Below are 27,867 nucleotides of genomic sequence, written 5' to 3'. Positions count from 1 at the left end.
CCTAAAAGGAAAACAGTTTTTATTTTGAGGGTTTCCAAAGCTTGATTTATAATAACAGCAAATATTTTACTTTTGAAAGTTTATAGAAAAATTATTAGAAAAAATGGTAATTTCAAACATTGATCACACTGTTGAAATACTCATCCTAATACTTTGTGCTTCAGGAGTTCCCATCATGGTGCAGTGGTTGACGAATCCGACTAGGAACCTTGAGGTTGAGGGTTCGGTCCCTGCCCTTGCTCAGTGGGTTGACGATCCGGCGTTGCCGTGAGCTGTGGTGTAGGTTGCAGACGCGGCTCGGATCCCACGTTGCTGTGGCTCTGGCGTAGGCTGGAGGATACAGCTCCTGTTTGACCCCTAGCCTGGGAACCTCCATATGCCGCAGGAGCGGCCCAAGAAATAGCAAAAAAAAAAAAAAGACAAAAAAATAATAATTTGTTCTTCAATAAGAAATAGAATTTTTTAAAAAAGTTATGGCCTCTTACTGCGGTTGGATTTTTAACCCACTGTGCCACAGTGGGAACTCCAGAAATAGAATTCTTCATAGCAAATGCCCCAGTGTGGCCTCACTCAATTACTACAGCCATTAAAAACCAACTGTTAACTAAGTTGGCTAAATGTTTTTGTAGCTTTACTGCACACATGAAGCTCTATTCTCTGTCATCTCAATAGGCACCACATCTATTGAAGAAACAGATCACATGTGACAGATACTCACACTAAGCTTACCGCACTGAAGAACCTAACTCTATATGTGAGCTTGCTCTAGGTGTACGGGATGATGAACATAAAGCAGATCTAGGTAATGCCCTTTGAGGATGGGAGGGTTTACTTTGTCTTGACTGGTTCTCATTCTAATCAGTGAACTCATTGTTTTTAATGACACTCCTTTAAAAAAAAAAATCACTGATGGTAAAGGGAGCCCACCAATTCCGTCAGAGGCGCTGCATCTGCAGATGACTGCGTGGCAGATAAACTGCAGGCTAAAAGGGCAGGTTTTTTTAGTGATAGAATAAGCAGTTTTTTAAAAACATGCAAGAACTGGGATCTTTACAATGTTCCAAAAGTGCTAAGGCAGTGGAGGAGGGAATTGCATAAGGGTCGTGAGCATCTAAATCTAAACTCGTGATTCCACAGTTGTTTCAGGCAGGCAGGGATCTGCTGTTGTGACAGAAGCTTGCAGAGAAGAGGACTCTTGCACAGAGTCCTTAGGCAGAAATGTGCCTTCAGGTTTTCTCTTCAAGAATAGCTTCTACTTAGTAACAGTCCTTCACTCACCAGTGACAGGGATTACCTGTAATCTGAAGCCAATCAGGCATGAGGCAGTGTATGTAAGCAACCTGCTTATGGACTTTCTAAGCTCCTTGTCTGCTAACATGGGCAAGGATCTCTCCAGATTCCTGATGTTGCTTCTGCCCAGATAACTGCAAACACAAGGTGGTTGTGTCCTCTTCTGAGTCACAATTAGCTTGTGAAATTGCAGAATTGTCCCAGTTTATTTCAATCACTCCAGGAGCTAACTTTGGTTCTAGTTTATGCAACAAATATGTAACAAACCTGGGCGGTGTCTTCAAATGTCAATACTTGCACATTGGGAAGGGGATCAACCTCGTTTGCAATACTAAGCTGTCTTCTCTAAACTTATATTCCTCATCCTCTCTAGAAGCCAAGGATAGATCAACTCTATCAAAAAATGTTGAATGTGGAATTCCCATCGTGGCGCAGCGGAAACGAATACAACTAGGAACCATGAAGTTGCAGGTTTGATCCCTGGCCTTGCTCAGTGGGTTAAGGATCTGGTGTTGCTGCAAGCTGCAGTGTAGGTCACAGATGTGGTTCGGATCTGGCGTTGCTGTGGCTGTGGTGTAGGCCAGCAGCTACAGCTCTGATTGGACCCCTAGCCTGGGAACCTCCATATGCCGTGGGTGCAGCCATAAAAAGACAAAAGACAACAACAACAACAAAAAAATGTTGAGTGTGGGCTCAGTGACACATTTGAGGGGCTAAATCTGAGCCAGCCGGGAAAGGACATTTCTCAAGCATTTAATTCAGAAAGCTGTATTTTTCTTTTATTGGAAAAGAGGAGCTTTGATGGCTCCTTTTTAAGTTTTCATGGGAAGGCACAAGCCCACAGCATCCTGCACCCTCTGTCTCAGAGAGCAACTTCCTGCATTGCTGCCAGAAGGATGTTCACATCATGTGCAGAGCTGAAGCCAAATCGCCTCTCTCTCTTTTGAAGTCCACTTGAGGTCCATTAAACTTTTTATCAGTATCTGAGGACTCCGCGTCTTTGTAGACCAGGAATGTTTTTCCTTTACACCTCATGGAGCAGGCCAATAATAGGAATCTCCTTGCAAGTCTCCTTCTGGGATGACTCACGAATTATGATCCATTTCAATGCATGTTTCAACCATCTGAGGAGTTTCAGTAGCACAATTTTGGTTTCTCCTTGAAGAATTCATTGATGCGCTTAATCCCAGTTGTAAGGCAACTTTTCCACTTATGGGACTGCTCTGCTGCTGGGGAGCTCTCTCAGATACTGTTTTTTTTTTTTTTTTTTTTTTTTGTCTTTTTGCTATTTCTTGGGCCGCTCCTGCGGCATATGGAGGTTCCCAGTCTAGGGGTCCAGTTGGAGCTGTAGCCACCAGTCTATGCCAGAGCCACAGCAACGGGGGATCCGAGCCTTGTCTGCAACCTACACCACAGCTCACGGCAACGCCAGATCCTTAACCCACTGAGCAAGGGCAGGGACCGAACCCGCAACCTCATGGTTCCTAGTCAGATTCGTTAACCACTGCGCCACGACGGGAACTCCTGTTTTTTTTGTTTTTTCTATTTTATTTTATTTCATTTTTCTTTTTAGGGCCGCACCTGTGGCATATGGAATTTCCCAACCTACACTGCAGCTCACAGCAACGCCAGATCCTTAACCCACTGAGTGCAGCCAGGGATCGAATCCAAGTCCTCAAGGATTCTAGTTGAGTTTGTAACCTGCTGAGTCACAATGGGAACTCCTGATTTCTTTTTCTCTTTGACAGATAAACAAACACCTGTTGGCATTCATGCCCCTATTTTCACTAGGCCTTCCTCCTTTGTGGCTGAAGAGATTTCTGACACCTTTGAAGATATTCTGTATTTCCCCCACTGATTGTAAGATGGTGACCAACAGCAGGCAGGGCTTTGGAGAGGCGGTAGCCGTGAAGGAAATATGTTGTTCTTCTGACCACAGATACACAGGTGCCCTTAACCTGCTACACCCACTGATGTTCATTCCTCCAGAGAACCTGTCTGTCTCTGTGACATCCTAATGCATCTTATAAACGGGGTGTGGGAGTCAGAGCAACTTATAGGAGCCCCACTTTTCCATTCCGCTATTACCGGGGTGGGGGTGGGGTCCCTTCCAGGTGGCACTCATTTATTAACCCTTTACTGTGTGTCAGGCTCTGTTCTAAGCACTTCATGGAAGTTCACATATGGTTCTGCACAACCACCCTATGAGGTAGGGCTGTTATTACTCCAGATTCCCAGATGAGGAAACAGAGGTCCCGGAGGTCCCACTGCCCTGGATTCCACCGAGGCCCCTAATGCCACCCTTCTGATGACGGCTCAGTATGGCAAAGGTTCAGAGTAAGTCCAAGAGTGCAAATTCCTGACCTAGTAGAGGGAAAGGTGGTGCCGCCAAAAGGAAAAGAAGCAGGGTTTAAATGGAGGACAATTCATACTTAACTGAGTACATGCGATGGTGCAGGTACTTTATGGGTATTATCAGGTATAACTATTACTTCCTCCAATGCCTCTCCTTGAGAGGGGGACACTTTTTTTATACAGGGTATGACTCTAAGACCAAGGGTTTGCCTAAAGTCACAGCTATTCAACGTCAGTGTCAAAATTCAAACCCAGGTTCGATGCCAAAGATTAGGCCTTTTTTTTACTTGGTGCTGCTTCAATTTGGGGAAAGGTGGCTTTTTGGTGCCTCTGAACTGGAAAACTCAAATCAGTGCACTGGGGGCCTCTGTGTCTCTGCCTCCTCTCCCTGCTCCCTTCTACACACACCCAGACACCCCTGGTTCTTACATTCTTTTGCAACATCCCACAGATGTACAGAGTATCTACTATACATCTGCCACTTCTCTTTTAGGGCCTGGAGGTAGAGCAGTGAACAAAAGTCGCAATCATTCCAAGGAGTGGTAGGACAATCAAAACAAACAAGCAAAAACAAAGGCCTTTCCTCCCGGAAATATCATTCTCATGTGCACCGCCAGAGTGTGTATAAACTCTCAGGGTTTCAAACAAAGGAACGTACTGAAATACTGGGGTGTGGATTGATAATAAATAACTTTAATGACTGGGCAACACATCTTTTCACAAGTCGGATGGTTTCCAATTATTTGCTTTCAGCAAAATTGAATGAGGACCTCCTGGAAGTGTCATCAAAATAAGTTTTGATTATTACTACATGAGGTTTGGCACATTTGGAAAGAGTTTTAAAAAAAAAACAATGATATTGCTATGCCAAAACCTTTCCCTTCCCATGTATTTTCTTTTAGCCGCACCCACGGCTTGCAGAAGTTCCTGCGCCAGGGATCAAACTTGTGCGACAGCAGTGACCAGACCACATCAGTGATGATGCCGGATCCTTAACTACTAGGCTACAAGGGAACTCCCCCACATATTTATGTTATGTGACCAAGTTTTCATAGTCAAAAACATGAATAGAATGACTCAGGACTCATTAAGAAAAATCATCTACCTCTGCAATGAGATACATTTGCAATAAGGTTACAAAGTGATCCTAATCTTTAATTGTGTAATAAAAAACACTCGTGATAATAGGTAAGAAAGTTTTTAGAGGATTATGATCTCAGGAAATGTTTTTATTTTTATTATTTACTCATTTTTGTCTTCTTAGGCGCACCTGCAGCATATGGAGGTTCCCAGGCTAGGGGCCGGATCGGAGCTGTAGCTGCTGGCCTACACCACAGCCATAGCAACGTGCGATCTGAGCCGTGTCTGCAACCTATACCACAGCTCATGGCAATTCGGGATCCTTAACCCACTGAGCAAGGCCAGGGATCAAACCCACGTCCTCATGGATACTAGTCAGATTCGTTTTCACTGAGCCATGATGAGAACTACAGGAAATGCTTTTACAAATTAAAATATAATGCACATTTCTGTGGTGGAGAAGTATGATGGAAGGATCAATACAAAACTTTTAAGCCTAAAATTTTATTAGCTGAGGATAAACTTCTGTGAGAGTAAAATGAAATAGAAATACAAGCTCAAAGAGAAAAGGGGGTAATGCAAAATTTCTTATAATTAACAAAGTGATTTTGTCGTTTTACATATAAAAATGGATGCCAGTGGGTAGCAAATTGCTACTGTATTTAAATCCCATGGGATGACATTCAAAACTGTGATTTAACACTTTTATTTATTTATTTATTTATTTATTTTTGTCTTTTGTCTTTTTGTTGTTGTTGTTGTTGCTATTTCTTGGGCCGCTCCCGCCGCATATGGAGGTTCCCAGGCTAGGGGTCGAATCAGAGCTGTAGCCACTGGCCAACGCCAGAGCCACAGCAACGCGGGATCCGAGCCGCGTCTGCAACCTACACCACAGCTCATGGCAACGCCGGATCGTTAACCCACTGAGCAAGGGCAGGGACCGAACCCGCAACCTCATGGTTCCTAGTCGGATCGTTAACCACTGCGCCACAACGGGAACTCCTTTATTTTATTTATTTTATTTTATTTTTGTCTTTTGTCTTTTTGTTGTTGTTGTTGTTGTTGATTTAACACTTTTAAAGTGTCAATTTCCTTCCCAATTTGTATGCCTTTTATTTAATTTTCTTGCCTAGTGACCCTGGCTAGAACCTCCCATACAGACTGAACATAAGCGGTGAAAGTGGACATCCTTGTCTTGTCCCTGATCTGAGAAAGAAAGCTTCCAGTCTTTCATCATCAAATATGATACAGCTGTGGGTTTTTCCTCAGCCTTTACCAGGGTAAGGAAATTCTCTTCTATTTCTAGAATAGTTCACTGAGTGTTTTGCACAGGGGTAGTCTCAAAAAGGTATTGTAGTGGGTAAGGGAGCAAAATGTTTGAAAGCTCAAATTCAAGTTCCTTAGAGGCTGTGTCCCTGCTATATCCCCAGCATCAAGCATAGTTCGTGAAGCTGGTAGGGGCCCAATAAGCACTTATGGAGCAAACTATCTCCCACCTTCCTCCTTGCATTTTGTTTGTCTGTTTGTTTAGGGCCACACCCTCAGCATATGGAGTTCCCAGGCTAGGAGCTGAATCAGAGCTGTAGCTGCCAGCCTACACCACAGCTCACAGCAATGCTGGATCCTTAACCCACTGAGCGAGGCCAGGGATCAAACCTGCATCCTCATGGATGCTAGTCAGATTCGTTTTGGCAGAGCCACGACAGGAACTCCCCCCCCTTGCATTTTAAACTCCAGTGATACGACACCCTTTATGCTCCCCCCGCCCCCAGACCATGCTGTATTCTCTGGCTGGAGTTTTCGCCTTCCCTTCTGTTCCCAGCTGACCCCTATTCAATGCTCTCCACAGCTGCCCAGGCGTCATCTCACTCAGGAGATGCCTCTCTCCACCCTCCTTCTCAAATCCTGAGCTGAGGGGGGCCTCTTTTTGTGCACCTCCTGACTAAACTAGACAGGTGATATAGTGGGTGGTTAAGAGTATGAATTTGAGGACCCAGCTGCTCAGATTCAGATTTTGTTTTTGTCATTAAAAAAAATTTTTTTAGGCCCACACGTGTGGCATATGGAAGTTCCCGGGCTAGGGGTCCAATTGGAGTGCAGCTGCCAGCCTACACCATAGCCACGACACCAGATTCTATCCACTGATGGAGGCCAGGGATCAAACCCGCGTCTTCATGGATACTATTCAGGTTTGTTACCACTGAGCCGCAACGGGAACTCCTATCTTTCTCTTTTTTAAAAAAAATTAAAATACAATTGATTTACAGTGCTGTGCCAGTTTCTGCTGTGCAGCAAAGTGACTCAGCCATACATACATACACTTTTTTTTTCTTGCTTTTTAGAGCTATACCTGCCACATGGAATTTCCCAGGCTAAAGGTCTAATTGGAGTGGTAGCTGCAGACCTACCCCACAGCCACAACAATGCCAGATCCGAGCCGTGTCTGCGAACTACACCACGACTCACAGCTATGCCAGATCCTTAACCCACTGCGTGGGGCCAGGGATCAAACCCACATCCTCATGGATACCAGCTGGGTTTGTTTCTGCTGAGCCACAACAGGAACCCCCCCGCCCTTTCTTTTTTTTTTTTTTTTTTTGTCTTTTTAGGGCTGCACCCATGGCATGTGGGTCCCAGGCTAGGGGTCTAATCAGAGCTGTTGCCGCCAGCCTACGCCACAGCCACAGCAATTCGGGACCCTTAACCCACTGAGAGAGGCCAAGGATTGAACCTGCAACCTCACGGTTCCTAGTCGGATCCATTTCCGCTGCGCCATGATGGGAACTCATGGCTTTTATTCTTTCACCTCCTCCACCTACTCCCTTCAACCCTTCATTCTGGCACCATTTCCGTGTTAAGTTTATTTTTATAGAAGAAAGTCAGAAAGGAGGTTATCTCCGAGCAGCTTCTGTTCTTGAGCCTTTTCAGGAATCAGGGAGCCCAAAAGGCTGACTTAACTTGCTTGGAAAGTGCTAGCTGCTTTGGGTGTATCCTACAGACTGCCCAAACAGGCTGTGCTGGATACTTTCCATTTGCCCCTCCAGATTCCCCCTCCACCCTTCTCCACCCTGCTCTGTGCCCTAGGAAGCTGGCTGGCATGGACTGCATCACATGGCACCCTTGCCCTCTAATTTCCAGTTGGGTTTTGTCAATGGGGGGAGGCATTTGCCTAAGAGGATGATTGGAGAAAGAAGTTGGGTATATATTTCCCTTCTGGGCCATGGTCACATCCCTTTATCAAAGGGCACAGCTGTAATCAGGCAGCCCTTTTTTATTTTTTTTGTCTTTTTAGGGCCACACCTGCGGCATCCCAGGCTAGGGGTTGAATCGGAGCTGTAGCTGCCGGGCTAGGCCACAGCCACAGCAACGTGGGATCCGAGCCATGTCTGCGACCTACATCACAGCTCATGACAATGCCGGATCCTTAACCCACTGAGTAAGGCCAGGGATCGAAACCCATGTCCTCTTGGATACTAGTCGAGTTTGCTAACTGCTGAGCCACAAAAGGAATGCCACGCAGCCCTCTCTTACCCATACAGCTCTGTTATGGGTTGAAGTCTATCTCCCCTCCTCAAAAGGTCTACTGGAGTCCTAACCCCCAGGACCTCAGAAGGTGACCTTTTGGAGATAGGGTCTTTACAGAGCTAATCAATTTCGATGAGATCCTGAGGATGGGCCCTAATCCAATATGACTGATGTCCTCATGAAAAGGGGAAACTTGGACATAGACATGCAGGGACAGGGAGAAGAAAGTTGTCTATAGGCCAAGGAAAGAGGACAGATCCGTCCCTCACAATCCTCGGAAGGAACCAGCCCTGCTGACACCTTGATTTCGGACTACTAGGCTCCAGAGCTGTGAGGCAATACATTTCTGTTGTTTAAGCCACCCAGTTGGTGGTACTTTGTTATGGCAGCCCTAGCAGACTAACACAAGCTCTCACTGGGTTCTGGCAACACCTCCACCCCCTTGTCCCTTCAGGCCTGGGAGGTGGTAAAAACTCCCACTGTTCTGGTCCCTGGATGCCTCACCATCCCTCGTTGGATTCCCTTCACCCCATTGACATCTCAATCCCCTTATTCAATTCTCTTCGGTTATTCTGTTGAGTGTGCCATGGTTCCTGCTACTTGAGTCTAAAATATTATTACATTTTCCCCAAATACTTCACAAACCTATCGCCAAGGCACAATAAAGTTCCGTGGGGGGTTTCCAGTCCTGCAGACATTTTCGGGGAATCTTAGTCAAGATAAAGCATCGGATATATGTTCTTCTGTTGTCCATTACATCTTACAGGACACAGGGGAAGCCTCAAGAGGAAGTGATACTTTGGATTTAATTCAGATCAAAACTCTGGACACAGTGTGCGAGTTTGTCGTAATCAAGGCAGGGAATATTGGGTGTGATGAAACATATATCCTACACTTTAGGTGCTCATATTTCAAAAATTCCAAAGAAGCATTAGGGAAGATCCCAGGGTAGTCTTAAAAAGTAAGTTAGCTCAAAAGGAATGGGATCTTTGCAGAAATTAAATTCTGACACTACCCATGGGCAGCAAAAACACAATGACTCATGTTCTCCGAATAATTCTACTTTTAAAAGGACTTGCAGAAAAACAGTTGTGGGAGAGGGATATGCATGTAGTTGAGAATGATACCAAAAAATAGTCACCACTTTTAAAACTAACTTCTGGAAGGGTAAAATCCAAAATAAGACAAGCCCTGTGAAATTAGGGGGGAAAGTGATTTTGTAAAGTTATAAAGCAAAATGCACATAAAAAAGTATAGGCTTTAGAACAGTAGAAAAAAACTAGGTTATATGAACAATTACAGAAATGACAGAAAAAGGTGTGAAGAACTGAAGCATGCTGGGAGAATGGGGGGAAACAGATGAAAGAAAAGGGAGAAATGGTCAATTCTGGGAACTCAGTTCAGTGAACTTGACCCTGACTCTGGAAAAGTTCTCCAACAAGTTGTTAAACAGATGTCTGCTAGGCTCCTACAGGGAGAAGCAACAGTCACTCAGAGTCAGAATAGATGTGACTGATTCGTACCAAGCTAAACATATGTCCTTTTTGATGGATCTGCACTAACCCTCCAGGATTTTACCACAGCTCTCCTGTTGTCCCTCTTAGTGTTTTCTCTCTCCTCCAGACCTTTCTCATAAACCGCATATCATTTACTCTTTGATGAGACACATATTTGAGAATCTACTAAGTGCCAGACACTGTGCTAGGCGCTGAAGACACAGTGAGGAAAACCCAAACACGGTCCCTATCCTCAAAGAGTTCACTTTCTGGTAGGGAGTAATTTTCCCATTCTGGGACTTTTCCTTAACCACCAGCTCTCTCCTGACTTTTCTAAACCACATGTGGTTTTCCTGAGCTGGCAGAATCCTCAGACTCCAAGCCTTCACTGGCTGCCCCAACTCTCGTTTTGTTTTTAAGGACCGTCAGGAGGGATCTATCTGGGTTGCAGTTTTCCTTGGCCAACAGGTCCTCTTTTGCAATATGCCCAGAAATGCTATCATTCAGGTTCCATGCACCAGATATTAATTATCTAAATTTCAAATTTGGCAAACCTACATTTCCAGCCTCACACTCCACTTCGTTCCTTCAGCCACTACCAGCCCCAGCCCCCGCCTATAAGTTTCTAAACCTGTGCCTTTTTGCTCAATTGATTTTCTCATTCAGGAATGCCTGACAACTTCTCCACCTTTGGAAATCCTACGCATTTCCCAAGATCCAACTCTAAAGATGCCTCCTCCCTGGTGGGTGTAATGATCTGCTTAGGGCAATAAAATCCCACCCAAGACCCCATGCTTGACTTACGAGACACTATTGTACTTTCATCTTCCTTTCTCAATTAATTACTTGTTTGTCTTCCCCACTAGAGTCTTTAAGGGCAAAGGTCTGCTGAGCTTTACAAAGGGGTTGGCAAACTAAGGCCTGAGCCAAGGATGGTTGAAATAGAGGAAAAAAGATCAACAGAAGAGGAGTTCCCGTCGTGGCGCAGTGGTTAACGAATCCGACTAGGAACCATGAGGTTGCGGGTTCGGTCCCTGCCCTTGCTCAGTGGATTAACGATCCGGCGTTGCCATGAGCTGTGGTGTAGGTTGCAGACGCGGCTCGGATCCCGCGTTGCTGTGGCTCTGGCGTAGGCTGGTGGCTACAGCTCTGATTCAACCCCTAGCCTGGGAACCTCCATATGCCGCGGGAGCGGCCCAAGAAATGGAAAAAAAAAAAAAAAAAAAAAAAGATCAACAGAAGAATAGTTGATGATTCATGAAAATTACATGAAATTCAAATTTCAAGGATAATAAATAAGGTATTCGGAGAACACTGACAGCTTCTGAGTTCCACTTGCAGAGCTGAATTGCTAAGAAACTTTACGACCCACAAGCTTTAATATTTACTATATGGCCCCTTACAGAAAAACTTTGTTAATACTACTTTACAACAAGGATTTGATAATTCAATCAATGCTTCAGGACACCAAAATTCTGAGTACATATCGCCTCCAAGTTTTTGTTTCTACAGTGGAAGTAATAACTATCTTGCCTTTAAGCTGTCATGAACATCAAATGTATTATCAAAGATAATGCACTTAGAAAAGTATAAAAATATTCTTTAAAAAAAGACAAGTGCATTTATCTGTGGAAAGATGATGAAGTGCTAAATTAAGAAAACACTATAAGTTTTTATTCTCCCGCTTCCTTTAATACCTTCATTTAAACCTGAAATTTTAAAAGAAAACTCACTTTTCGACTTTTTTTTTTTTGAGACGATAACATCACAGGTTCCTTCCAGTCTTTTTTTGTGTGTTGCTCCCACTTCCTTTTCTTTCTCCCATTTTTTTTCCCGTCTTTTCTAGGGCCACACCCACGGCATATGGAGGTTCCCAGGCTAGGGATAGGAACTGTAGCCGCCAGCCTACGCCACAGCCACAGCAACGCCAGATCCCAGCCGCATCTGCGACCTACACCACAGTTCAGGGCAACGCCGGATCCTTAACCCACTGAGCAAGGTCATGGATCTAACCGAAAGCTCATGGTTCCTAGGCGGATTCCTTAACCACTGAGCCACCTCGGGAACTCCAAAAAAATTTTTTTTAATAAATTTTATTGGTGTATAGGCGACTTACAATGCTGTGTTAGTTTCAGGTGTACAGCAAAGTGAATCAGCCATACATGTACATATACACCCATTTTCTTAATATAGTATCTCATTTGGCCCTCAGAAGAACTCTCTGGACTAACTAGGACACACCTGGGACTATTCCATTTTACAGACCAGGAAACGGAGGCAGTTTACAGTTGGCTGCGGAGCTCTGACTCAGCACGCAGGGAACCCTCAATGGCCACGCTCTTCGCCATTCCTCAGAAGCAACCGCTCGAAAATAGAACAAAGCTGATCTTCCCAAGCTTCCAAGTTTGGTTCTCAAACACCCCGGGAACATTCACCCTAGGCGTTCTTTCCTCCCCTTCCTCCCCTATTCTCTACGCCCCCCCCCCCCCCGTCTCGGGAGCAGGTGGTAGGCTCCGCGCTCAACGCGCAGGCGCGCGCCGTCGTGGGCGGGGGCGGGGCGGGAACTGGGGGGCGGGGTGTGCGCGGGCTTGGTTTGGGGCCGCGGCGGGAGCGGGAGTCACCGCCACTCCAGTGCGCAGGCGCCTGGCGGTTACCGGTCTCGCCATGGAGCGGAAAGGTGAGCGGTGGAGCGGCCTCCGCCACGAGGGGCAGCGGCCGCCGGGGCGAGGCCCGGGTCAACGCCGGGAATTTGGCCTAACCGCCGCCGTCCGGTCCCCGGGTGTGCGGCGGTCCTCCGCCGAGGTGGCGCCGCCCCGCAACCCCCGCCTTTGGGCTGCGGGTCCGCGCCCCTCAGCCCGGGTGTCCTTCCGCGCCGGCAGGCATCGCCCCTTGTTCCTTGCCCCGCCGGCCCACGCCTCGCGGCCACTCCAGGGCCCAGCCCTCGGCGACCGAGGCCGACCCCCGCCAGCCAGCCCCTTGACACGGCCCGAGCCCCCTCGGGCGCGCCTCGCCTGGACGCTTCTCTGCGCGGGGTGGGCCCCCAGCCCCCTGAGCGGCCGCCCGGCCGACTTCGCGGCACTCGCCCCGGAGCTGATCCTCAGGCAGGCCCCGCATCCGGGCCTCGAGCCCCAGCTGGGTCTCCACCCTTACCTTGGCCGCCTCCTTTCCTCCCCACTCGCCCTTCATCCATCCCTCTCTCCTGCAGTGCTTGCGCTCCAGGCCCGAAAGAAAAGGACCAAGGCCAAGAAGGACAAAGCCCAAAGGAAGTGAGTCTCGAACCCCAACGTCCCATTCTTTGGGTCCCCCCCCCTCCGGCACCTCTTCTCCTCCGGTTTCACGCCTTGAACATGCAGCGGGTGTGGGGACCCTGCGGCCCCAGCCACATGGCCTCGAGGCGGCTGAAGGAGGGTCGCCCCCCCCCCCCCCAACCATGTGGAACGGAGCTTCTGTTGCTGAAGGCCAGGTCTGGGTCTGAGCAGCCCCACGCCTGCAGGAAAGGGCTTTTGGGGGAGGACCAGAGCCCGACCTGTCCATTTACCTTCCCAACGCCAGAGAGGAGGCCCAAGATCCCCGAATTTGGGCCTCCCCACGGAGGTGGTAGATCATTATCAGCTTGTGAACTCTGCTCCCTTTTCCACACCTGCTTCCCAGCGTCTTCACTTGCCTGCTACATCTGAGGTTAGGCAGTCAGGGAATTCGTGAATGAATGTTCCGTAATTTGGTCTGCTTTTTATAGGAGAGGGCATGGAGCTTCCCCTCGGGTCAGGCAACTTGCTGAGCCTGCCAGGCGCATCGCTTTCCTTGCCGAGTGCAGGCAGACCACTGGGTCTCTTCTTCCTGAACCTCAAGTCCTCGCCCTGAATGCACATACCTTCTGTAGTGGGCATCACAGAGGTGCCAGGGAGGTTCTTTAGTCAGCGCTGTTGGTGATTACGGTTTGGTGTATGTCCATTTTTATCAGCAGGATGCATAATCGTGGTTTAGTGCTATTGTGGGAAACACAAAAGTTGGCCAGAGCTTCTTAGAAACGCCCAGTAGAGGGCTTCTGCAATTCTTCTTAGTCTGAAGAACTTTTATGTTGTACTCACGTTTAATTGCAGAGGGTTTTGGAAATTGTCTTCTAGAAAAATATGCATTTTTTTCCTGATAGCTTTTCATTCCATTTATTTGGATTTACATGGAGTACACCATCTAAGTCTTTCTGAGCAATAAAATTTATTTCACAGGCTTTCCTGGATTTCCTTTCTGAATGGCAATGCCAAATGGGTGTGTGTGTGTGTGTTTGTGTGTGTGTGTGTGTGTTGTTTTTGGTGGCTACCTAATGTTTCCAGAGAGCAAAAATGACATAAATAGAGCTAAACTGGTAGGTGACCTCACCTCTTGCTTCATTTCTATGCAGTGTCTTATTAAACTTACTTTGTAAAGTGCTTGGTAACTTTAATGCATTTAAATGTGAGTTTATCTATATATGTTTGTGTACTTATTTGCTTCTTGATTACCAGGTATGGATGATTCAAAAACCAGTTTTTACTCTCAGATTGGTTTAATGGAAACAGCGAGGAGCTAACCTCATTCTTCTATGCATTGGAATTTAAATGTTACTCTGTGCATGTGTGTGCACCCCACTGGCAGGGCATGTGGTTACCTTCTTCCCTGTGGAGTTGATATGAATGTGTTATAAAACAATAGGTTTACTGCTGATGTAAGGAGCTGGTGATTTTTATTGTTCACTGTATCATTTAGAATTCATCTGTCTGATCTCTCTCCAGAGGAAATAAATATGTATGGGTGATCATATACTTTATTTTTAACACCAGATATTTATTACTTTGGATTATCTATTTAGACCATATACTTTATTTCTAAAGCTGAATATATGTCCTTTGGATTATCTGTTATTCCTCCATTTCACTACTGCGGATAACTAAGAGTTACTTGTGTTCTTAATTATTTATGTACTTGCGCAAAAGCGAGTGAATAGTATAGTTAATTAGCAGTTATTTTACTGAATATTTCATTTTGTACAACTTTGACTCCTTGAGTCATCCCCATTTACTTGTAGTTTCAGAAGTGCTTTTTTTCTTCAATTAATAGTGTTTCTTGATCATTTTACCTTTTGTTTGTTTCTCCAGCTTCCTATTAAGCAGCTGAAATGTCTAATTAATTAACTTGGTTAGAGAGTACTATGTCAGAAGTTCAAGCCCTGCCTGGCTCAGGTAACTTGATTCTATTCCATGACTCCTGACTGCACTCCTGACTTCCAGTCCCTTTGCAAAGACAAGCTGCTAGTTACCAGATTAGTTAGGGTAGAAAGTGAGGAAGAAGCATGCCATAGATTGGTCTTTGGAGTGAGTCAGATCTGGTTGAAATTCTGACTTTGCTACTTTTTAGCAATTGTCTTAGTTAAGAAAATAGTTTTTTATGTTATGACTCAGTCATAAGGAAAACTGGATCAGGACTTGAAATTTTAAAAAACAATCATTTAAATGAAAAACCTCAGAAACTTGTGGAGGTACAACTAGCATCCTGATAGTTTAGTCATGGTGTGGTATAGGTGTAAAGGATTTTCATTCCCCTGACTTTGTAGTCCTTGAAACTAGAATCTCCATACTTTAAATAATGTGCCCATGGAGTCTGAGCTGCTTGCATTAGGGTCAAAACTGAAATCCAGGGCTCCTTTTTCCAGTGCAATTTAGGATTTGCTGTCTTTGGGTTCTTTTACTATGCTGAAAGATCTGACTTTGGGGATTTTTAGTTGTCGTATTTCTAGACTTTCTTTCTCAATTTTACTTTTTCAGGCATTGTGCTTTAACTAGTTGGTGATAATCTGTGTTTTACTTTACAGATAAGAAAATTGGGATTTGCCAAATTACTACCCTAGAAAATTAAATTACTACCCTAGTATTCTAACCCAGATCTAACAGCCCCAAAGCCCTGGGTTCACTGCTGTTTCCAAGAGACAATTACTTTGGTGTATCTGAAGGCAAATAAGGTAGGGGTTGAGTGAACAGAGGCTTCTGAGTAAGGGACGTCAGGATGCCTCGGTATTTAGGTACACTTTCATAGCCCATTGTGTGCTTCTCTTAAAGGTACAATGTTCTGTCTCCCTTTGAACATTCAGTTTTCAACATGTACATCAAGAACTGTGCCTTTATCTGTTTGTCATAAGCTTTTATAATTTAACACAATTTATGTCTGCTTTTGAAATTGTTTCTATGGAAGATAATTCCAGAATTGATTTCGTATCTAATAATTCTATTACTTAGCTTGGGAAATTTGTTAGTAATTTTCACTTTATTTGTAGATAAAGAACTTTTTGGGCTAGTATGAATTTGGTAGTAAAATTATTTGAGCTAGAAAAGTGCTTTTGTTCATTACAGCACTCACTAACCTATGGAGTCAGAGGGGAGATGGTTTTATTTCTTTAATTTTCCAAAAATGTAGTTGTTAAGTTGAAAACTTAGGAGCGGAGTTCCCGTCATGGCTCAGCGGTTAACGAACCCATTTGTCCATGAGGATGTGGGTTCCATCCTGGGCCTCGCTCAGTGGGTTAAGGATCTGACGTTGCTGTGAGCTGTGGTGAAGGTTGCAGATGCAGCTTGGAGCGTTGCTACGGCTGTGATGTAGGCTGGCAACTACAGCTCCGATTCAGCCCCTAGCCTGGGAAGCTGCATATGCTCCTGGTTCGGCTCTAAAAAGACAAAAAAAGAAAAAAAAGACTTGGAAGAATACTTAAAAATTTCCAACATTTGTATCCAGTGAAGAGTAGAGTACACAGAGTTTCCTGGTGGTCTGGTGACTAGTACTCAGTGCTTTCAGTGCTGCAGCCTGAGTTTAGTCCCTGGTCTGGGAACTGATCCCACATCAAGCCACTGTGTGCCAGGGTCAAAAAAAAAAGTGCATGAACTTGAAACAGTTTTTAAAAAATTAAATGATATTGCATGTTTTTTACACTTAACAGTGTACCTTGGAAATTGGTTCTATATTAGTTCCATATAGTGTGGCCTTACTGATTTTTCACTAGTAATGGTTCCATATCAAGGCAGAGAGTAAGCTTCGTCTAGCATTCCATTAAATAGATGAACTGAAATTTATTTCAGTTCCTATTAAAAAACATGTATATACTTTTAAGACAAAAATAGAATCATTGGTCTTCTTTTCCCTAGTTAATATTACCAGGAACATTTTTCATAGCATTAAATATTTCACATTATTTTAAGTGTTCCACTGTAGGCTGTTTACAGTTTTTCATGTTTCACAGCTAAGATAAATAATCTTTTGGATAACCATTGTTCACATCAGTGATTATTTCTTTAGGATAAGTTCTTAGAAGTGATATTACTAGCAATGTACATTTTCAAGATTATTAATTCATATGGTCAGTTTTCTCCAGAAAGAGCTAACCAATTTAACTCCTCATTAAACACCTACAAGCAGTTATTTATTTTAATGCTGGGAGATGGAATAAACAATAGACATCATAAATAAGTTACATAGTATGTTAGGTGATAAGAAGGAAAAATAGAGGAAGATAAACTGAATTGAGAAGTGGGGATGGGAGTGTAATTTTACCTTTGAAATTTTTGGTGTCAGCTGTCCTGTGGTTAAAAATGCAACTGTTTTTTGTTATTGTAAAGTATGTACTTGCAAAATTGCACATATAGAATTGTCAGAAATATATTTTTGTCCTTTTCTTCTTCAGTAAGTTTATATATGTTAGTAAATTTTATTTGCATTAATGTTTCTATTACAGTGAGGCCCAGAATCTTGTCACATTTACTGTGTTCCTTTAGGTTACTTGAAACAAGCAACTCGTTGATGTGCTAAAGTGGTGGGTCCATAGGAACTCCTTTATTAAAAATGAAAAGACAGGCTGGTCAACTAGAATTCTTACTTACTATGTTTTTTTGACCTGGTAGAATAACTGCAGCAAGATTTTTTTGTTTTTTATTGTTTGTTTGTTTTTCCACGTTAGATGAATTTTTGCCCAGCGTGCTCCAGATCCAGGCAACCACTAATGCTGGTTTGGAGACCAAGTACATTTTTACATAGGCTGAAGTTTGGTTTGTTTGGTTTTGTTTTTCAGCCGCCTTGTGGCACTCGGGAGTTCCCAGGCCGGGGATTAAACCTATGCCACAGCAGCAACACAAGCCACTGTAGTGACAGGGCCAGATACTTAACCTGCTGAGCCACATGGGAATTTGATAGGCTAAATTTGGGTTTTGGATTTGTTTTTTGTTTTTTTTTTTTCCGCCTTTTCTTTTTTTGCCGCACCGGCAGCATATCGAAGTTTCCAGGCCACGGGTCCAATCGGAGTTGCAGCTAGCTTACACCACAGCCCACTGAGTAAGGCCAGGGATCAAACATGCATCTTCATGGATATTAGTCAGGTTCATTACCACTGAGCCACAATGGGAACTCCTTTATACTTTTTTTCTTTGAATTTAAGATGCTGTCAGTTTTTAAATTCACCATTTTATGTACCACTAAGAAAAAAAATACTACCACTTAACCTAATAACACCGTTCACTGTAAGATGTGTCTTGATTTCAGAGATGTGAAATTGTGGGAGACATGTTCATGTTTGAATTTGTGAAATGCATTAATTCTGAGGATGTGCAGAGTGGAAGCATGATTGTCTTTTTAAAAGCTTTGTTGTGGAGGAGTTCCCATCGTGGCTCAGCAGTTAATGAACCCGACTAGTGTCCTTGAGGACGTGGGTTCGATCCCTAGCCGCACTCAGTGGGTTAAGGATCCGGCATTGCTGTGAGCTGTGGTGTAGGTCACAGACAGGGCTCAGATCCCGCATTGCTGTGGCTCTGGCGTAGGCCGGCAGCTACAGCTCCGGATTAGACCCCTAGCCTGGGAACCTCCATATGCTGTGGGAGTGGCCCAAGAAATGGCAAAAAGACCAAAAACAAAAAACAAAAAAACTTTGTTGTGGAAATTTTCAAATATATGTGAAATGAGAGAAAATGGCAAAATAAACTTTCATATACCCCTCTCAACTTCAGCAGTTATCAACTAGGGCTAATGTTGTTTCATCTTTATCTTCTGCTTCCCTCTATTTTATTTTAAAGTAAACCCCAGACATTGTATCATTTTGTAAGATATAGGCTCTTAATTTTTAACAACATAACTGCAGTACTGTTATCACACCTAAAATTTCTTAAAACAAGTTCTTAATATCAGAGATCCATTAGTATTCAAATTTTCCTGCCAATTTTGAGTCCTTACATTGTCCTTGCTTTAGAAATCTCTCTAGGGGAGTTCCCGTCGTGGCGCAGTGGTTAACGAATCCGACTAGGAGCCATGAGGTTGTGGGTTCGGTCCCTGTCCTTGCTCAGTGGGTTAACGATCTGGTGTTGCCGTGAGCTGTGGTGTAAGTTGCAGACGCGGCTCGGATCCCGCGTTGCTATGGCTCTGGCGTAGGCCGGTGGCTACAGCTCCGATTCAACCCCTAGCCTGGGAACCTCCATATGCCACGGGAGCGGCCCAAGAAATAGCAAAAAGCCAAAAAAAAATAATTAAAAAAAATAAAAAGAGTGTTAAAAAAAAAAAAAGAAATTTCTTTAGGGAGTTCCTGTCGTGGCTCAGCAAAAGTGAATCTGACTAGCATCCATGAGGACACAGGTTCGATCCCTGGCCTTGCTCAGTGTGTTAAGGATCCAGCATTGGTGTGAGCTGTGGTGTAGGTCACAGACAAGGCTTGGATCTTAACTCTGCTGTGGCTGAGGTGTAGGCCGGCAGCTATAGCGCTGATTCCACCCTTAGCCTGGGAACTTCCATATGCCATGGGTGCAGCCCTAAAAAAAAGAAAGACACAAAGAAATCTCTGGTCTTTTACCTGTAGGCTCTCTACGTTTTGAATTTTCTTTGCAAATTTGTTTTTGGTAGATTGCTTCATGCTGATGTTGTGTACATCTATCAGATGGCACTTACTGTCTGGTTGACTCTTTTTAGTATGTTAGTAGCCTTTGATCACTGCCTAGATCCAACAATTTATTTAGGGTTGCAACATGGTAATATTCTACTATAATTTATTAATTGTAATACTTACATAAAGAGAAACCTTACTTCATCTCTTTGGTTACCCAGACAGGCACCTCATATATATGACAAACTGGATAAATACTTGATACTTCCCAGTTTTCAAACTAATAATGAGTTGGATTTCTAGCATCCTCCAGAATGATCAATAAAGATTTATTTGATTATGAGTTCACAGACATTTGTGGTTCAATCCATTGTAGTTTTGTATTGCTTTATGGAAGTATAGTTTATATACCGTAAAATTCACCTGTTTGAAGTATACAGTTTATTGGTTTTCAGCATGTTCAAAGTCATGCAAGCAATCACCACAATCTAGTGAGTTTGAAATGTTTCCATCACCCCAAAAAGAAACCATGTGTCCATTAGCCATTACTCCTTATTACCCTTCATGCTACCTGACCGCCAGCCGTAGGCAGCCACTAATCTACTTTCTGTCTCCATGGATTTGCCTAAATAAATATTGTATTGAAATGATACAATATGTGGTCTTTTGTGAAAGGCCTCTTAGCTTTTTTTTCTTCATTTAAAAAAAAAATTACTGAAGTATAGTTGATTTACAAGGTTGTGGTAATTTCTGCTGTGCAACAAAGAGATTCAGTTATACATGTACACACATCCATTCTCTTTCACATTCTTTTCCCACATAGATTATCACAGAATATTTTTTTTTACAGAATGAAATACATATATTTAAACACAATTACATTCAGACAGATTATTATATCATGGATCTTAAGAAACAGATTAAGTGTCTCCCTCTGGAGAAGTGGAATGGAAAATATGCTGAGACAAATAGGAAATTTATTCTATGCTTTATCCCATTTTGTATGGCTTTCATCCTTACTATTTAGTATTATCTATTACATTTCAATTTTTCTTTAAAAATTGGCATTATATTAAAATGGTGTATGTTATGCAACTAAAATTTATAAAGAAGAAAGCCTTGTATACCATTAAATATTTTATATAGTGTAGTAAAAAGAATAACTTCACTGGTAAGAATAACAAATAATACACCCTCTGAAAATAAGTAAAATATAAAATGCATAAATTGGTTAAAAAACAGTGTAACTATATAAATATGTTTTCACAATTTGTTACATCTTATTGATTCTTCAGTATAGACATTATACCATTCTAGGTGATGTGATAAACAAGACATTATAGACTTTACATTGTACCATGGGGAGAAATGGTTATTAATGATACAATTGTCGAACTTACTATTTAATTGTACAGTTGCATTATTTAATTATAATTACCATAAATCTTTGATGGAGAGGAAATCAGAATCAGATGTAAGAAGACTTCAGCATTCCAAGAATGATGTCAAATGACCCCCTTCATGGTAGATTATGCACTTATTTACTATGAGATATATTTCTTCTCCAGAGATTCCTTGTTAGTGCATCAATTGTAGATTTTTGGTTTGCAGTTATTCTGAAGTTTTGATATAAGAGTCTATATGTATATGAGATTGTTTTAAGTTGTTATTCTCTTAATTGCAAGTTCATCTCCAGTGTCCTGCATTTGTACCCACCTCTTCTCATGATTTCTGATTTTGGTGGTATAATTGTGCATGGATGATTTCGTATTTTTACTGTATATATACCTTTACTGGTGAGCCTTGTCATTTGTGGAATTTTTTTTTTCCTGTTGCTGTCTTGCCTTTTCTTCCTAGAGAAGTTCCTTTAGTATTTGTTGTAAGGCTAGTTTAGTATTGCTGAATTCTCTCAACTTTTACTTATCTGTGAAGGTTTCAATTTCTCCTTCAAATCTGAATGAGAGCCTTGCTGGGTAGAGTAATCTTGGTTGGAGGTTTTTTCCTTTCATCACGTTAAATATATCATGCCACTCCCTTCTGGCCTGCAGAGTTTCTGCTGAAAAATCTGCCCATAACTTTATTGGGGTTCCCTTGTATGTTACGTATTAATTAAACTGATCAAAATTAAAGACAAAGAGAAAATCTTGAAAGCAGCTAGGGAAAAGAAACAAGTGTCTCGGTGTATTCCTCCTTGGGTTTATTTTATATGGTACTCGTTGTGCTTCCTGGATTTGAGTGAGTGGTTCCTTTCCCATGTTTGGGAAGTTTTTGGCTCTTATCTCTTGGAATATTTGTTCTGTCCCCTTCTCTCTCTCTTCTCCTTCTGGCACCTCTGTAATACGGATGTTGGTGTGTTTAACATTGTCCCAGAGTTCTCTGAGACTCTCTTCATTTGTTTTCAATCTTTTTTTTCTTTTCTGTTCTGCATCCGTAATTTCAACTAATCTGTCCACCTCGCTTATTCGTTCTTCTGCCTCCTGTATTCTGCTGTTAGCTGCTTCTAGTGAATTTTTTATTTCAGTTATTGTATTTTGCATCTCTTCTTGTTTAAGTTTTATATCTTGTATCTCTTTGGTCAGTGTTTCCTGTAAGTTATCCATCTTTGCCTCCAGTTTATTTCCAATGTCTTGCATCATCTTCAGCATCAACAATCTAAAGTCTTTTTCCTGGAGTTCCCGTCGTGGCGCAGTGGTTAACGAATCCGACTAGGAACCATGAGGTTGCGGGTTCGGTCCCTGCCCTTGCTCAGTGGGTTAACGATCCGGCGTTGCCGTGAGCTGTGGTGTAGGTTGCAGACGCGGCTCGGATCTCGCGTTGCTGTGGCTCTGGCGTAGGCCGGTGGCTACAGCTCCGATTAGACCCCTAGCCTGGGAACCTCCATATGCTGCGGGAGCGGCCCAAGAAATAGCAACAATAACAACAACAACAAAAAAGACAAAAAAAAAAAAAAAAAAAAAAAAAAAAAAAAGTCTTTTTCCTGGAGGCTAAGAATCTCCTCATTGCTTAGCTGATTTTCTGGGGTTTTTCCTTTATCCCTCATCTGAGTTATAGTTCTCTGTCTTTTCATTTTTATAGGTTTTTTGGTGTGGTGACTTTTTACAGATACTAGAGTTGTAGCCTCTCTTACTTCTGGTGTCTGCCCCCCTTGTGGCTGAAGTCTGTTTGGGGGCTTGCTGTAGGCTTCCTGATGGGAAGGGCTGATGCCTGCCCACTGGTAGGTGGAGCTGATTCTAATCCCTCTGGTGGGTGGGGCTTAGTCTCTGGATGGGATTAGAGGCATCTGTGTGCCTGAAGGGTCTTTAGGTAGCCTGTTTACTGAGGGGTGGGGCTGTGATCCCACCTGGATTGTTGTTTGCCCTGGAGCTTCTCAGCACTGACCGTTGGGTGGGGCCAGATCTCCCCAAAATGGCCACCTCCAGAGAAAGGCAGCTGCTGAATATTCCCAAGAGCTTTGCCTTCAATGTCCCTCCCTCACAACAAGCCACGTTCACCCCTATTTTCCCAGGATGACCTCCAAGAACTGCAGTCAGGTTTGACCCAGATTCCTATGGAGACCTCGCTCTGCCCTGGGATCCAGTGCACGTGAAAGTCCGTGTGCACCTTTAAAAATGGGGTCTCTGTTTCCCCCAGTCCTGTGGAGCTTCTGCGCACAAGCCCCACTGGCCATCAATGCCAGATGCTCCAGGGGCTCTTTCTCCTAGTGCCAGATCCCCACATGTGAGGGTTTGATGTGGGGCTCAGAACTCTCACTCCTGTAAGTGAGTCTCTGTGAACCAGTTAGTTTTCAGTCTGTGGAGCTTCCCACCCAGCAGGTATGGGGTTGTTTATATAGTGAAATCGCCCCTTCTACCTCTTGATGTGTCCTCCTCTTTTTCTTCTGGAGTAGGGTATCTTTTTTAAGGTTTCCGATCCATTTGGGTGGAGTTTGTAAATTTTGTTGTTTTTAGGAGAGAAATTGATCTCCAGTCCTTCTATTCTGCCCTCTTAATCCTCTCCTCTTCTTAGCTTATTTTTAATGTTCATGCATTTTGTAGCATGTTGTGTGTGTGTGTGTGTCTGCATCTGCAGCATGCATAAGTTCTTGGGCCAGGGATCGAATCTGAGCCACAGCTGTAACCAGAGCCACAGAAGTGACAAGGCCTGATCCTTAACTCACTGAGCGATGAGGGGACTCCTGTAGCATGTATTTTTTTTGGTTGTCCTTTCTTTGGCCAATTGGAATCCTTTCATGGCCCCTGAGTCCTTTTGACTCAACATGGGGAATCTTTTTTTTTTTTTAATTTTTTTATTACTCAATGAATTTATTACATTTATAGTTGTACAAGGATCATCGCAATCCAGTTTTATAGGATTTCCATCCCACAACTCAACATGGGGCATCTTTGATAGCTTTTTGCTATATTATGGTTTGACAGTTTGTCCACACTTGCACATTTTCAGCCCCAGAGCAGGAAATAGCTTTTTCTCTAAGAAGCTTTTTAGTGTGGGAAATGGCATTTGGAGATCACAATCTGGGCATTTAAGGTGCTTATTTCTACTGAGTTAGTCATTGTTTCTAGGCCTTTTCTGTGATTAGAGTTAGGAAATAAGTTATGTTGTTTTTTTCTCTCAAAAAAAATTGTGAGTTCATGTTATACTTAAAAATCAAGTTAGGAGTTCCTGCTGTGTTGCAGTGGGATTGGTGGCATCTCTGCAGCTCCATGACACAGGTTCAGTCCCTGGCCCAGCACAGTGGGTTAAGGATCTGATGTTGCCACAGGTGCAGCTCGAATCTGGTCTTTGGCTCAGGAACTCCATATGCTGCAGGGGTGGACAGAATAAGTGAATGTGTAAATACATAAATAAAAGTTAAATGACCAAGGGACTTTCCTAATCTTTGATTTTACATCTCTGTCTCCCTTCTCACATGTTGAAAACCCCAGTTCTCAACAGTGCCAACATGATTATTCATTTTCTTTTCCCACGGCGTAGATGCAAAATAGTCTCAGAATGAAAATCTCCACTACTGTTAACAATATGATAACTGAAGAAAGCTAATGATTTCTTCGCATTGTTATTAGGGGATTGTTCAGTAGGGATATAGAGTCAACTTACTGAGTTTTAAAGTTATGTGGCCTAGTTCTTTGCTGTGTGATTGATTATATTACCACCTGGTACACAGATGGATTTGTTTCATTTTTGGTTTCATTTTATATCATCTTTGGCTTTTTTTAATCTTGCAGAATGTGGGTCATCTGTGTTCTTAGTTTAAAATGAATATTACATGTGCAGTAAATTATTACTGTATTGATTTACTTTTAGAATATGGCTTCTGAAGCCTACTATCCATAAGCCAAAAGGGAATGGGGATTATTAGAACGTATGGAGAAGGCTTCCTCCTTTGTCCTGTGAGATGAGTTGTGTTACTAGGTCTTCAGATTTTTCGAGAGACCCTAGAAATCTGTTTCCATGTGTTTCTCTCACCTATTTTGATTTTTTTAAAAACATTATAAACAAAAGTTTAGGGGCAGGATTTTATAGCCTGCAGTTTGCAATCTCTATTGTAGAGTGTTTAGGCTAAGGGTTAGTCATTAATTGGCCTAGTTAATAGGCCTAATACTATCTCTAGCACTATCTCCTAAAGTTACTGTAAGCACAGTTGTGGAAGAGCCCTGTGGTTCTGTGTGCCATTTACTCGAGGATTAACTTGGAGAATTTGAAAAAGATCCATGAGATCAGCTGTGAAGACCAGAATATTTAGTTTTTCAATTACTTTAGCAAAAAAATGGCTTCAGAAACCACAAAATAAGTTAAACATAGGTTTAATATAAGTTAAATAAACAAAGGTTTGTTTTTAGAGAAGTATAGTAGTAGCACTGGACAATTAGTTGTCAAGAGCTAACTAAATAAAAATCATGTTCATTTGTACCATAATGAGCCTTTGGTTATATAGATGAAGGTTAAGACCAGGTATAATTCATTGTTACTGGGTAGTAAATTTATTGGTGGCTTAAATGCCTTGTATAATATTCGTAAGTATTTTTTGGATTGCTTAGCAAAAAGTTTGAGAACATTTGATATATATTTTAGCCACCATATGAAAATTGTCACAGTAGTGGTGAATAGTCATCAGTGGCATGAGGTTTGGTATTGGTATCATGGATTGCGTTGATGACTTTTATTAAGTAATTAATTAATTTAGGCCACACCAGTGGCATGGGGAAATTCCTGAGCCAGGGACCAAATCTGAGCCATAGCTGTAATCAGAGCCACAGCAGTGATGGCGCTGGATCCTTAACTCTCTGTGCCACCTGGAAATGCTGGCGACCTTTTTTTTTTTTTTTCCTGTCTTTTTAGGGCCATACTCACAGCATATGGAAGTTCCCAGGCTATAGGATCCGATCAGAGCTGTAGCTGCTGGCCTGCACCACAGCCATAGCTACGTGGGATCCGGGATCCAAGCTGCCTCTGCAACCACAGCTCACAGCAGTGCCAGATCCTTAACCCTTTTGTCTCCTGACATACTAAGCTAGTCTTATTTTCTAATAATTATAAATGTAATTTATAAGCAACTGTATCATTGATTTTGCTCTTGATTGTGGTGCTGCCCTTCAATCTCAAATGTCCTTTCAAACAATCAGTTTGATCTAAGATGTCAGATTCTGTCTACATATGAGCTTGATGGCATTCTCCCTTGACTTTTTTTTCTCTTCTATGACTGTCTGTGCCTTTGAGAATAGATTTTGCAGGAATTGTATTTTGCATATTTCTTTGCTAATATTGATAATATAATGGGATAGATTAGGAAACTTACACTCATGTTCCAGGTGGAAGGATAATATAGATATGTACTCATATACTACAGAAAGCTTGTCTTTTTATGTTTTGAACTAATTTACCTATTGGGTATGTGTGTTTATGTATCAGGTCTAGTTTGGAATAGAGTTGCCTAAAGATTAGAGATAGTTTATATTTAATTATGTGTATTTATCATCTGATAAATTTAGGCACTCAAATTTTGTTTCAGTGTTGCCAAACTCTAGCTCCATTTTAGGATTACTAAACTGTGATTGGTACTTGAGTATGTCTTAGAAATTAAATTCAGTTTGTCAGTTTGCAAAAGAAAGAAATTATCTGTCAGGAAAAATACATGTGGAAAAGGTTATAGGAGAGATTTGGCATTTATTGAGCTTTACTGCATGTAGATGCTATAACTTAAAACAGCATCTAATTAAATTTAAATTCATATTACATACTCCAGATGGGATACAAAGATGACTTAGAGTGAGCCCGGAGTTTTCTTATGCTGCAGCAGGTTAAGGGTCAGGCATTGTCACTGCAGTGGCTTAAGTTGCTGCTGTGGTGTGGGTTTGATCCCTGGCCAGGAACTTCTGCATGCCATGGGTGCAGCCAAAAAAAAAACCCCCAAAACAACAGAGTGAGCCCTTCCCCTCAGGACCTTTTAAGGGAGATAAGTACACAAATATAATTATCTTCCAGTCTCTATTAGTTTGCTAGGGTTACCAAACAAAGTACCACAGTCTGGATGACTTAAACAATAGAAATTTATTGTCGGTCAGTTCTGGAACCTAGAAGTCTGAAATGAAAGTGTCTGCAGCGTTGGTTTCATTCTGAGGACTGAGGGAAAGATCTCCTTGAGGCCTCTCCCCTGGCTTGAAGGTGGCTGTCTTAATGTGTCTCTGCATCGTTTTTCTTCTGTGTGTTTCTCAATCTGTGTCCACATTTCCTCTTTTATAAAGACACTAGGGAGTTCCCGTTGTGGCGCAATGGTTAACGAATCCAACTAGGAACCATGAGGTTGCGGGTTCGGTCCCTGCCCTTGCTCAGTGGGTTAACGATCCGGCGTTGCCGTGGGCTGTGGTGTAGGTTGCAGATGCGGCTCGGATCCAGTGTTGCTGTGGCTCTGGCTTAGGCCGGTGGCTACAGCTCCGATTCAACCCCTAGCCTGGGAACCTCCATATGCCGCGGGAGCGGCCCAAGAAATAGCAACAACAACAACAAAAGACAAAAAGACAAAAGACAAAAAAAAAAAAAAAAGACACTAGTCATATTGGGTTAGGGCTCATCCTAATGACCTCATCGTAGCTTGATTACCTCTATGAAGATCCTATCTCCAAATAGTCACATTCTGAAATACTGGAGGTTAGGACTCCAATGTATGTTTTGTGGGGGACACAACCCGTAACACAGTCTCTAGAAGATAGTTCTGTGATTAGAACAGTTCTTCATTTCCCAAGGCAGAAA

The 27,867-nt window shown here is 42.8% G+C and overlaps 1 protein-coding gene, 1 long non-coding RNA gene and 1 pseudogene across 15 annotated transcripts in view; 2 read left to right on the top strand and 1 right to left on the bottom strand.

Annotated features, from left to right (window-relative positions):
* Window positions 1-867: 867 nt before the first annotated feature.
* LOC100154201 (suppressor of cytokine signaling 5-like) lies at window positions 868-12,412 on the bottom strand (annotated as a pseudogene).
* Window positions 12,080-27,867, top strand: part of SRPK1 (SRSF protein kinase 1) — a 56,174-nt gene continuing 40,386 nt past the window's right edge. For 12 of the 14 annotated variants that reach the window (XR_014808987.1, XR_014808985.1, XR_014808984.1 and 9 more), the window contains exons 1-2: window positions 12,395-12,423; window positions 12,952-13,012. Coding sequence is in view for 5 of the 14 variants with exons in the window: in XM_021098048.2 (XP_020953707.1) it covers window positions 12,411-12,423; window positions 12,952-13,012 (74 nt within the window). In the remaining 9 variants the exon portion in view is untranslated. 14 annotated transcript variants of the gene reach the window in all.
* LOC146401523 (uncharacterized) lies at window positions 19,983-27,628 on the top strand. Its single transcript, XR_014810070.1, has 2 exons — window positions 19,983-22,294; window positions 22,607-27,628. It is a non-coding gene; the product is annotated as an uncharacterized LOC146401523 (long non-coding RNA).

This window comes from Sus scrofa, chromosome 7 (assembly GCF_054392235.1).
Source record: "Sus scrofa isolate SSC_HxYL_T2T_F1_AM1 chromosome 7, Sscrofa_HxYL_maternal_Yorkshire_Landrace_v2.0, whole genome shotgun sequence".
NCBI classification, from domain to species: Eukaryota; Metazoa; Chordata; class Mammalia; order Artiodactyla; family Suidae; genus Sus; species Sus scrofa.
The sequence above is the reverse complement of the archived record's forward strand: the minus strand, read 5'-3'. Positions and strand labels throughout refer to the sequence as shown.